Source organism: Oryzias melastigma, linkage group LG19, assembly GCF_002922805.2.
Source record: "Oryzias melastigma strain HK-1 linkage group LG19, ASM292280v2, whole genome shotgun sequence".
Lineage (NCBI taxonomy): Eukaryota > Metazoa > Chordata > Actinopteri > Beloniformes > Adrianichthyidae > Oryzias > Oryzias melastigma.
In genome coordinates this window covers 14124337-14137002 of record NC_050530.1, presented here as the reverse complement: position 1 = coordinate 14137002, position 12666 = coordinate 14124337, and the positions used below count along the sequence as shown (strand labels likewise).

Here is a 12666-nt window from a genome sequence, read left to right as displayed (position 1 = left end):
GTCCACGCCGGGTCTCGTTTGTGGAGGGAACCCGTTGCCATGACAACATCCACAGAGCTCTTAGAGAGGGAGAAGATAGGGGCATGGTCGTCCTCATCCCCCGCGTGCCCGGCTTTGACTGAAAAACAGGCTGACTGGTAGCTTTCGGATACGGGACGACAAGACCTCTCCATGATAACGCCGTTAACCTGTATGGAAAAAAACAAACTTTTTTCACATCATGAAACCAAAATGTTTTTTTTTTTGCTTACATTCATGTTTTGTGCCATGTTCTTAAATATTTTATTGGTTTTGTTTGATCTGAAAACAATGTGCAGAAGCAAAAGTCAAATAGCTGCTGTTACCATTACAGACAGACGTTCCTTACATGTTTGTATGCATTTTTTTCTGATGATGGAGGACATATATAAAGAAAATTAAGCTCAATTTATATTTTTGAGAATTTCTTTATTTAAATTATAATGAATCTGGTCTGCGGCACTCTGATGCATCCACTTGCAGACAAACGTTTTCCTGATCCGAGCCGGCACATGGCTGGATAGCTTCAATATTGCTCGCCATTTTTGTTGCACCAGTAATGTTAGCTTGGGGTTGTGAGGGGCTGTAAGCAAGCACAGCCTCCACTTAGAGGGAAACAAAACCCCCAAAAAGTTTTAAAATCCTAGTGTAAATACAACAAATCCAAGCAGGGTGTTTGCTGCGTTTGTGGTCATCTCGGCGTCCTGCGGCGTTCATCTCTAAGTACTTTGCTTTGTTCATCAGCTTGCTGCTAACTCTCTTTGTGGTTCAACTCTAAAGCCCTGTAAATCCAGTGGAAGCATCACATTCATCTGTCAACTGCTTCATCCCTACCAGACCTCTGAAGGACCAAATCTTACATCAATCCAACGTTTAATGAAAGCCTTAGAACTCTAAAACACATATTTTCTTTCTTTTTTCTTAGTTCTAAGTCAACCTTATTTTGCACACATGCATACATGCACGCATACATACACACTCACACACACATACAAGGCTCTCCCAGATTAACCAAATGAGATTACTCAATCCAGATTACCTGATTATTGAGACAAAACGAAGATTAATGGAGACAGGTTTAGAGGAGAGTTTGGGCATTGGTTGGCAGAGAACAACGGCAATTTAGGCAATAATTAAATTATTTATAAGGAGATTTCTTTTCCTATTTTATAATTCTCTGAATTCGCTGTAAATCCAATCAGTTTTAGTTTGCTTTTTGTCTTAAATGAATCATATTCTCTCTTCATTGCTGTTGAAATATCCACAAATCTATTTATAAATGGGGTAATTTGTTAGCACAAGGTGACGGTTTACCCTGTTTGATATTTATCTATATTTAGTTTGAGCTGGGAAGAGCTATCAAAATGCTTGAATCTGAACATCAGAACAGTCTCAATCCAAAGGAATCAAGCTTCTTACCTGAAGGGGGGCCAGTTGTGTCCTGTGTTGACCTCTGCTCCGCCACAGGCCAGCGGCCGTTAAATAATGACCCTCCTTCCTCGCTGCATTCCGTCTTCTCGTCCTCCACGTTCTTTAAAAGCTTTTTTCGAACAGCCACAGGTGAAGTTTGTAGTTTTCTCCTCCTAACGTGTGTCTTTTGTTCCGCCCATAGACTATTTAATAAGAACATGAAAATTCCTGTGAATGGTTCCGCTTTTGTTGGGCCCCGTTGGAGGCAAGCGTTGGTTAGAACGATGGTCTTTTGTGTGATTGTGTGGTATGTTCATGTGTGACAGACAGAGGGCAACATCTCTGCTCCTTCAGGGCGGAGGATTACCGGTCATCTTATTAGCTACTGTCCAATCCAGTCTGGCTGCGTGGATGCATGTGTGAGTAAGAGAGTCGGGGGGGCGACGGGCTTATGAGCATTTTGATTTGGGTTAAAGATCAGGTCAGCTGGCAGGACCCAAACTGCTTCTATTTCTCTGCAAATGTCCACAACACTTACTTATGAGAACATTTCAACTGCTTCACCATGGTTGGACAGAAGTTGTTTCAATATTCAATGGTGAAAATGCCAAAGCTTATAGAACAGCCGTTGATTGAGGACCCAACATATTTGTGTAGTAGTGCTGCAAAAAGATGCCTCTTAGAAATAAGTCAGAAATTCTAACCCTATTGACAGATTTAAATAAGCAAGAAAAAAAATCTGCCGATTGGATAAGAGAAAAGGTCTCACCAAGAATTCTTAATTTAAGAAAAAAAAAATCAAGTCAGTAAGAGATGTTTTCTCATACTAAGATTATTTTGTTTTAGAAAAAACATTTCTTGATAAGACAATTGTTCTTGAAACAAGGGTCCTTTTACCTTCTTGTGATTCAGTTTTTGCTGTGCAAATGTTGCCTTTCAAAAGTTACATATAATACACTAAATGCAAAAATTGCAACAAAAAGGTCTGGTTAATGTGAATGTCACAAACAGACAGAAAGTCCACAAAGCTAAATCAGAGTCAGACAGTCAATAATGGGATCATCCAAGAAGAAACTAGAGTTGTCAGGGTCTAGGCGAGGGTCGGGGCAGGCGGCAAACAATCAGAGATAAAGCAGGGTCAGAAAACAGGAACGCTCAGTAATGCAGGCAGGTTGTCACAAACAATACTTCACACTGAGTGAGGCTCTGAGCAGTGCTTAAGTGTTTTGTGGGTGACTGTCAATGAGTGTCAGCTAAGCGGAACCATGACAGTGTGCGCTGGGGTTGCTGGGAGATGTAGTGTCTTCACTGGAGACTGCTCCCGCCGGTAAATTCAAATGGGACAAAACATTCATTCATCTTCCAGACCGCTTCTTCCCTTTCGGGGTCGCAGGGGTGCCGGAGCCTATCCCGGCTACTGATGGGCGAAGGCGGGGTACACCCTGGACAGGTCGCCAGTCTGTCGCAGGGCCTCAATCACACACATCCACTCTCACATTCACACTTAGGGGCAATTTAGAGTCACCAATTAACCTATGAGGCATGTTTTTGGACGGTGGGAGGAAGCCGGAGTCCCCGGTGAAAACCCACGCATGCACGGGGAGAACATGCAAACTCCACACAGAAAGGTCCCAGCCGGGAGTCAAACCGGGGCCTTTTCGCTGTGAGGCGAGAGCGCTAACCACTGCGCCACCGTGCAGCCCAGGGGACAAAACATATTTTGTGTTAATACTGTGTAAATATTTTGTTTTTAAGCCAATTTTGAATCAGCCTAATTTATAGATTTACTTATTTTAAGTCCTGCTCTGATCATGTCTTAATCTATTGACAAGTGGTTCCTGTTCCCAGTGGCCTTTTAATTATGATTTTCCCATTTTTTTATAGCAAAACTCAAAAAACGTGTGTCATTTTTGAGGACATTGTTTCTGCAGAGCAGCAAGAGTTCAGCAAAAATTCACCTCTGAGTTGGCTTGTAGTGAGCCCTGCCCCCCTTCCTATCATCATACACTCTCCTGCTAGCTTACAGGCGCAGAGCAACCCCTCCCCCAATTCCCATCGTTCATCTGTTATACTCTCTCTTGCTAGCTTACAGCCCCTCACAACCACAACCTTACATTAGCAGTGCAGCAAAAATAGAGATCAATTGAAGCTATCTTGCTGTACAGTTTTGATCGAGATTCCAGCTCAGATGAGGAAAGCTAAGATGTACGTGGATCTATTTGTCTGCTAGTGGATGCATCAGAATGGAGCAAAGCAGGAAGGTTCTGACCTGCTGACTGTATTTTCTATGTCACAATTACAATCTTTTTTTAAGCTAACTTTTAATGTCCGCCCCTGATTCACCATGATATGAATAAAGAACTACTCAGAAATGCAATTTTGATTTTAATTTTCATTATAAATGTCCTCCATCATGAGAAAAATGCTACAAGAACAAAAACAGGATTTTGGTTTTTGAGCATGTACTTATAAGATTTAAAAAGTAAATGGGCAATCTGATGTATTCTTTTGAAAATGGGCCAACTCTCCTTGTCAACAAATAAATAAACATTAATTAATGATTTCACTGACATTTCCTATGACAAAGGGTCGGTCAGCCAGCTCACGTGAACCCTCTGACCCCCGGAGCTGTTGTTAGGGAGGTACAGGGGCCTGGAAGGTGTAAGTGGTTCAACCCCAACTAACCAGCACCACCCTTAAGAGATCCTGATCAAACTGACTCACTACGGGCCCCACAGAGAAAGAAAATAACACAGTTGGGCCCCAGCTGACTAATCCCGCCTGCCTCAGTGACCCTGACCCTCACTGGAATGTGTGCGATGTCGGCTCTTTGTTCCCACCCATGACAATGTCAACTTACACATGTAGATCTGCAGCTTTCATGCACATGCGACCACATGGAAATCTCAAGAAACATTTGCACAACTACTGATATCATCACAAAGCACTTTTTCAACCATTTTGCTTAAAACTGGTTATGAGAGAACCAAATGCAACACACACAAAAAAAAAAAAAAAAAAAGATGCGACATATAGTCTAACTTTGACTCCAATCTAACGTATGGTTAATACCTAACACCATGTAAATAATATAGGCAGTAAAGTAGTAAATAGTAAAATAGCAAAGATTGTTGATTAGAAATAATGAGATTAGAAATTAAGAGATGTGTTAGATATTTTGGCTTTTTTTTGACATATTATGTCCCATTTTGGTGGGTGGGGCTTGGGAGGGTTGAGGAAATTCTGTGTTTTGTATTTTTATATGTAATTGTTTTAAACTTGTAAAGCCCTTTGTGTTACTGCAGAGTGAAAAGCATTTTTTTAATAAAGTTGGAATTTTATGGAGCAAAAGGGACATCGTAAAAATAAAAATTAAAGTAAAAAAACAAAACAGTTATTATCTGGTGTGCTCCAGATAGTAACCGGTGCTCACTAGATAATATCTGGTGCTCACTAGGCGCACCACTTGGTGACCAGTGCTCACCAGATAGTAACTTTTTTTTTTTTTTAACTTAGATTTTTTTTCTTTTATGTTTCTTTAGGGGCCCAATAGATTTTAAACAATTTGTACATGGGGTTAGTGACATCATGAATGAGCAATTAAATTAAAATAACTGTCCAGTTCTGCTCTAAGTTTTTTTTTTTTTTTTTTTGCTGTTCCAATGACTTTGACTTTATTTGAAGCATCAAAAGTACGTAATTATAAAAGCATTAAAGTAAGCAGTTGCTTATATACTCTAAACAGCAGAGAAATGTTTTTTTTTATTATTTGGGATCACTATAAAAACTGAGTCATTGAGGCAATTTAGATGCAGAAAATAAATTATACACCCAAAAAGACGACAAAACCTTTTTTTCTCTCTTGAATTCAGAGTTTGTGTTTTGGCTTTTTATCTGCAGAGAAGTTTTGCTCAGATTACGGTGAGAACAAACCAGCTGCGTTCCTCTCACGGTGCTCTGGAGTAAAATTGTTAAAGGTAACAACCAGCTGCAAATTTTACCTTTATATATAGATCGCCTCAAATATCTGATAAAAAAGGAGTTTTAATTCTGTCCCTGATGGCTGGTAAGTCGAGCTGTTTGTAGTATTTTCTGGTCGATGTGGTCCATGAGGTTCAGCTGGGTGGTTGTTCAGACCAGATGCTGCTGCTGGCTGTCGGCCTGTCTGTGGGTCTGGTGCTGCTGCTGCTTCTGGGTCTGCTCGTGTTCTGCTCTTGGAGGAGGACGAACAGGCAGAGTCGGTACCAGGAGCTGTTCTCCACGGCGCCGTCTGTTCCAGCAGGCTCTGCTCCAGTCGTCCTGGTGTCTCAGGGTTCTTGGACATTGTGAGTCCTAAACTTCACTCTAGCCTAACTTTGGATGAGAAAATACCTTTTAGAACAACACGATACTCTGACTTAGTTAAATCACAATTTTATGTATATTTTAAGTCAATTGGGATTTCTGAGCAGAGAAAAGTTTAATTTAGACAAAAAAACAACACTAATAAATGTGAATAACTCTCACATATCAACTATGTCTGTCCAATTTTTTTGTGTGTCATAGACCCAGTGACATCCCTTTCACAATTCCTCCTCGCTTCATCCCACAAAGCAAAAGGGATTTAAAGAATGATGAGCTGGAGGCTGCAGAGAGCCAAAAAGACATCCTGGCTCATCGTGGGTCACTATCCGTGAGAGGTGCTAGTTTTTTCTAAAATATTTTATTATGATAATTAGTATTATTGGATGAATGGATAATTTGGTTAATTATTATAGTGGATTAATATTTTGGATAATTATTATTTTTAATTGCACGTACTTACATGCAACCAAACACAAAAAAGTGATTAAAATTAATCTTAACCCCATGCAATGCACATTGCTGCCTTGCTCACATGTATTGTAGGTGTGTCCAAAACTAAATTTTATTTTTTGTTGTACGTATTTTAACAGGTTTGTGGCCAAGGATAGAATTCACCATTAGCCACATGCATTTTAGCATTCAAAATAAATGCTTCAAAGAAAAAAGTTCTGCACTGGCCACATGTATTTTAGAAAATGACGTACAAGTTTTCACTTATTCTGGTGGAGCTGTGAGCTAAAGGAGATTTGATCCAAGTTTTTTAAGGATTTGGATGGACTCCTGAAGAATCAACTTGAATAAAAATGTGTGGTTTTGGTGTTTTTAAATTTTATAAAAAGCTTAAATTTGCATTTCAGAGTATTTCTTTATTCAAAATGTTGTTAATCAGGAGCAGACGTGGAAAAATGACGTTGGAAAAAAAGCTTATTTGTGATGTAGAAAATACACTTGGTGGGCCACAAGCTCTCAGCAACGGAGAGGGGAAGGGGGGCGGGGTTGCTCTGCAGGAACAGTTCTGCCCACAACTCAGAGGCAAATTTCTTATGAACTTCTTATGCACCGCTCTGCAGAAACTATGTCCAAGAAAACAACACTTTTTAAAAAAATGGCACCAGCATCAGTTAAAAGACAAGAAAGCACATAAATAATTGATGCTAAAAAAATTAGCTTATTCTTTCAATTTAGTCCATCAGACAATAAAAAAGATCAAAGTAACATTTAGACCAAATTTAGCTCACTTAAAGTAGACTAAATCACACTTTATATAGAGTTCTATGCATTCTTCTTTTAGGCTGGTACCCCATGGGGTCTGTGTTGACAAGCCTGTACTCTGTAAGTGCTCTAAACGAGGTGGTAGCCCCGCCCCCTGGCATGGCCACCCGCCTCCTCTTCTCCGTGGAGTACCGGCACAGCAGCGAGCAGGTCGTGGTCTTCCTCCTCCGCCTTGGAAACCTGCCTCCACGTTTCCACTCCAACGCCACTCTGGTGGAGCTGCGACTTCTGCCGGATGACCGGCGACCCCGTCAGGCCAAAGGCCAAGGGACAGGGCCTGACCCCGAGTTCAACGATTACTTTGTCTTCCAGGCAAGCGCACGACATGGAGCAAACGTTTGAGAAAGTTTTGCATTTTTGTGAAATTGTTTTGAAAAGTTTGAATTTCACAATATTTGTTACAAGTTTAACCCTTTAACACCAGTGACGCTTAAACACAAAATCTTTAACAGGCTGTAACTATTCAACTGTTAACATGATCAAAGTAAATCCAGTAGATTCTGAAGGAGAAAAGCGGCGCCAGAATCTACTGGAATTATGTTGATTGTGCTGACAATAAAATAAAAAAAAAAAACAGTAAATCAAAGAATACAAACACTGGAGCTCCAGTGTTAAAGGGTTAACACTCTAAAAACACAGCATGTGTTGATGATGTGATGCTCTTTTTTTAAAAAACAACTGATTTTTTTAAAGCATTTTGTGCACGTAAATGCATTTGCACAGGTGTCAGCAGTGTGTGTGCAGGAGAGCACCCTCAGCGTGTGTGTGCTGAGCCGTGAACCCGATGGCAAGCGTCACGCCGTGGGCAGGGTGCTCTTCCCCCTGGAGGGGGAGCTAGGGCTGGCAGGAAGGGTGCTCTGGAAAGATTTAGAGCTGGAGGACGACGCGCAGGTAGTGACTCATCCACATCCTGAATGCAAAAAAGTGATCCCACAAGCTTATGATTGTCTGATCCCATCAGTGCTCAGAGCTGGGGGACGTCCAGATTTCTCTGTGCTACAGTTTGTCTCAACAGCGCCTCTCGGTGGTGGTTTTGAGAGCACGAGGCCTCCAGCTGCAAACAGATGCAGGTAACCAAAATCTCAATCTGTTTTTAATAAATGTCAGATTCAATGCAATTGTGTAGATAATTAATACTGATAATGAAATTGTTAGCAACATCATCTGTTTTTTTTTCAAAAAGAAAACAAAAAAAAAGTGTGGTTCTGTTTTTTTTCCTAGGTGTGTGTGTGCAGGTGAGCCTTCAGTTACACACTCGAGTGATGAAAACCAAGCGCAGCTGTGAGGTGAAAGAAGGACCCGACCCTTTTTTCAACTACAAAATGACTTTTAAACTAAAGCCGCAGCACCTGGATGAAGCCTGTCTGAGGTTTGAGATGCAGCAGCCCAACAAAAGCCACTCAGGTCTGTTTTTATGCTTCATGGAACATTAATTTTTAAATATTTTTTTAAATATTTGTCGACTTTTTTGTGATTGCATATTTAAATGTGTTGTTTTTGTTTTTTGTGGTGCTTCCAGAACTTCCATACCAGCTGGGGGGGCTGGTGTTAGGCCCCTTTATGTATGCCAGGGGTCCTCAGCTGCAGCATTGGATGGATATGGTCAATCCGGCACAGGAGCCAGTCAAACTGTGGCACGGGCTTGGCAAGACCACCTGACACCCAGAATCTGAGTTGAAAAGAAGAAAAAAAAATCTATTTTTTCATCATTTTTAGAGGTTAAGAATAACAAGTGGTTTTCATCCAAGCTTAAAAAGAGCAAAGTGTATCGTAACCTTTTATGAATTGCAGTTAAAATTTTCTTGTAAGAGACAGAATCTGTCTATCAAATAACTTTTTGGCTGTCATTTCACACCTGAGTTTTGAACAGTATCCTATTTTCTTCCACTTTTTATTAAACTGGTCCATACTTAACTAATCTCATGTGAATTTGTAATTTCTTTGTCCTTATTGTATGGAAGTTTTTTAGTTCCATCAGACTTTTTCCCCCTGACTTTTTATTCTGAATTTTTTAAACCTCTGATTTTTTTTAACCCCTGTCTATTTTTTGAAATATTTTATTTACCTGAATTGAACAGTTTTGGGATTTAAAAAAAATAAACAAATAAATAAGCCCCGAGTTGGATTCGAACCAGTAACTTCTTGATTATTGGACCGGGTGTTTTAAATTGTTGCTTAGGTTAGCATTCCTCGTTTTATAACAAGTTCTCTGCTGCCTAAATGTTTGTTTTAAACTTGTGAGGGAGAAATGTTGGAGAAGCAATTTTGCGCACCTTGTCAGTACTCTGCCTGTCCTCTGGGGGGCGCGCCTCACAGTTTGAGAGGAGACAACACTGAGCCCAGAGAGTCTCCTGCGCACGCGCAGTGTGAGAAATGAGGAAGCGTCGATGCGGGAACGTTAACGAGAACATGCGTGAGCTCTTCTACCTTCAGCATGAAGATAAATGAAAACACGCTGCTGGAGGGACAGAGAGTCGTGCTGGTTCCTTACAATGCAGAGCACGTGCCCAGGTAACACAGCTGGACTTCGTTAAGAAAACAGAGACGGACTGTGACGTCATTGAACTTTTGTGTTCGGTTGTTTATTATTTATTAAGTTGTTGTGTAAATATTCAAATAAATATTTCAGAAGTTTAAATGGTCATGTAGAAAACCAACATTTTTTTTTTGTATTTTACAAAAATATATTGGTATTGAATACAATTAAAAGTATTATTGTGGCTCTAATCGTTACAAATTCTCCTCCTAAATTGTATATTTACTTTAACACAGAACTCACTGGAAACAAAAATTTGAATTATTTTTTAATTAAAAAAACTCTACACTAATTGCAAATTCTACTCAAGAATAAATTCATTGTTGGACACATCAAGTTGTTTTCTACAAATCTTTCTTTTTTCATAAACTCACACAAACAATAACAAAATAAGGTAATTTCATCTATTCGGGATCAATAAAGTTCTATATTTTATTTTATCAATTACAGTTTTTTTAGGTTAATAGTAAAAATGACAGAAAAGTTGAAACTTAAATTATATTTATTTCACTGTAAATGGAAATTAGTCCCCAAAAATTATAAAAATGTATTTGTTTTGTCTCAAAATGTAGGATTTATTTTGTAACAAATATTGATGCAACTGTCTTTTATTTATTTATTTATTTATTTTAAATATCAATTGAATAATGAGCTTAACAGGCACAAAGAGGTTGGTGTTTATGTCCGGTTTCTGGCAGGTATCACGAGTGGATGAAGTCTCCAGAGCTGCAGCAGCTCACCGCCTCAGAACCGCTGACCCTGGAGCAGGAGTACGACATGCAGAGGAGCTGGAGGGAGGACCACGACAGTGCGGAGTACACCTGATAACCAAACATCTCCAGATCAGCAGCTGTTAGAATGCTATTGTTTCCACAGAGTGCACATTCATCATCCTGGACAAGCAGCAGTGGGCCGACCCCCGTGTGGATGAGGAGACCTGCATGGTGGGAGATGTTAACATCTTCCTGACTGACTCCTCTGACCCCTCCCTGGCTGAGCTGGAGATCATGATCGCAGGTGACTCATGTTCAGTAAGAAAACCTTTCCCATCTTTGTCTCTTCTTGGTGTGCTCAAATGTTCTGTCACTCAACAGAGGAGAGCTACAGAGGCAAAGGCATCGGGAAGGAGGTGACCCGAATGATGATGTGCTACGGTGAGCAGCTTCACATACATTAGAATATTTCACTGGTGTTTATGCAAGTAGTTTTTAAAAGTCCTAAGAGGATTTTAGGCTAAATCTGAAGGTTTTTGGCCACAAAGTTGAAAAAATATAACTTTTTAGAAGAGAATGGTCAAATTTGCTCTTTGTCTTCCATCAGGAGTCAACAAACTTGGGATCAGAAGGTTTCAAGCGAAAATTGGTTTGGACAACCACACCAGCATCACCATGTTCAAAAAGCTGCTCTTCCAGGAGGTTAGAGGATGTTTGTTTCTGCTGTGAGGAGCGTTCATAACAGTCACCGCTGTGCCTGCTGCAGGTGTCGGTGTGTCAGGTCTTCAAAGAGGTGACCCTGGAGCTGACGGTGGACGAGTCTGTTCAGAAGAAACTACAAGAAGAAGTGGAGATGAAGGAAAGGGACTAAAGACAAACCTGCAGGAGCAGACATAAGCCACCTGAACAGGACTGTTCAGAAGTGTCCTGAAAGCCTGCAGCTCCACACATCAGATTTACAGTCACTCCATGTCTTTTTCCACTGCAGCTGGAGGTCTGCTAGAGAACTTCAATGTTCTGTAAGGGTAACGCTGAATGAACTCAGTCGCTGAGTTTCCTCCATGAGGATGTTCAATTTAAAAAAGTTGAAATTTAATTAATTTTTTTAAATTGAAATGACTTTTTCTTTAAAACTGTTTCTGTGAAGCGACATTCAGCCCTGTCTTAGTTAAAAATAACAGCCCTTCTCTAAACAATTATTAGATTGATTATATTAAGCCTTAAGGATCTTGTTATTTATTTGGATGTTTTCTTTCTTTGTGCGCATTCTTTTCCCTATTTACTTTCTTCCTTTTCTTCTAACCACATTTTCTCTCTGTCTTTTACCCCCCCACACACACACACAAACACCAAAAAATAAAAGATTCCATCCACCCATGTTGCTGGAGCCTATCCCAAACACTGTTAGTAGAGGGGGAGGGGGGGGGTACACCCTATATGGATTAGAAACTACTAAAATAACATTTGGTTCAAATACAAAAAGGTTTATATGATTCCATCTTTTTGTTCAGCTGCTGGACAGTAAAAAAACAACAAAAAAATGTTATATACTGTTTAAAGAACGTTTGAAACTTAAATAATCCCAGAGTAAAAGTATGTGTAAATAGGGGTACTTAAAAGTGCAAAATGTGACTTCCTAGTCGGACTAAAATATACTTTGAAAACAACAATTAACTACGGACTATTTTCCCTGAACAATTTACAGTCAATTGAGCCACATAATGTAGAGAAAAAAATGATTCATTTATTTTGTCCATTTAAAAATTTGCTTTCATATATTAGTTATAGTGAAATAATAATTGCTTCATATTTCTCCTAAGTGCTTTCTTTCTCTGCATTTCCCAGCTGCTTTCGTGTCGATTAACTAAAAGGCTGAAGGGATGAATTAAAGCAGATAATGGCGTATTTTTATTCTCTGTTTGCAAAAGTCAGCAGAAAGTTTTCCTCTCCTCTCTTATACTTTTTACAATCTCTAAAAGAAATAATTGTTTATGTAACAATAACCTGATAAACTCAATAACAATCATTTTGGAAAAACTGATAACTATTGACCCACACGCTCTATTTTCTGAACTCACTGCATCCCTGTCAGGGACAGTGTTGCTGAGGCCTATCCTAACCAATGATGGGCAAAGATGGAGTACACACCGGACAGGTTACCAGTCTGTCACAGGGAACACAATCGTACATCTAACCCAGAGCAAACCCACACCAGCAGAGGGAGAACATGAAAACTCCACACGCATTTGAACCAGAGCCTTTAAACTGTGAGGCAAGAGCGCTAACCACTGCACCACAGCTGTTGAGCCAGCACGCAAAATCAATCTTGTCGGGTGGGGTGGTCCGCCTGCTTGTGCTGGGGGGGCTGGCGTG

At 40.0% G+C, this 12666-nt stretch overlaps 2 protein-coding genes and 1 long non-coding RNA gene across 3 annotated transcripts; 2 read left to right on the top strand and 1 right to left on the bottom strand.

Annotated features, from left to right (window-relative positions):
- Window positions 1–4923: 4923 nt before the first annotated feature.
- Window positions 4924–8708, bottom strand: LOC118600190. Its single transcript, XR_004949766.1, has 2 exons — window positions 8575–8708; window positions 4924–5781 (listed from the first exon to the last, which is right to left on the bottom strand). It is a non-coding gene; the product is annotated as an uncharacterized LOC118600190 (long non-coding RNA).
- Window positions 5386–9046, top strand: syt15 (synaptotagmin XV). Its single transcript, XM_036217184.1, has 8 exons — window positions 5386–5494; window positions 5564–5753; window positions 5974–6107; window positions 7064–7356; window positions 7768–7935; window positions 8006–8114; window positions 8266–8448; window positions 8564–9046. Exons 1-8 carry the CDS (start codon window positions 5488–5490, stop codon window positions 8701–8703), a joined length of 1224 nt encoding a protein of 407 aa, XP_036073077.1. The 5' UTR covers window positions 5386–5487; the 3' UTR covers window positions 8704–9046.
- Window positions 9047–9378: 332 nt separating this feature from the next.
- nat9 (N-acetyltransferase 9 (GCN5-related, putative)) lies at window positions 9379–11517 on the top strand. The gene is made up of 6 exons (XM_024285764.2): window positions 9379–9555; window positions 10279–10388; window positions 10457–10597; window positions 10675–10734; window positions 10901–10995; window positions 11060–11517. The coding sequence occupies exons 1-6, from the start codon at window positions 9479–9481 to the stop codon at window positions 11162–11164; spliced, it is 588 nt and encodes a 195-aa protein (XP_024141532.1). The 5' UTR covers window positions 9379–9478; the 3' UTR covers window positions 11165–11517.
- The last annotated feature ends 1149 nt before the right edge of the window (window positions 11518–12666 follow it).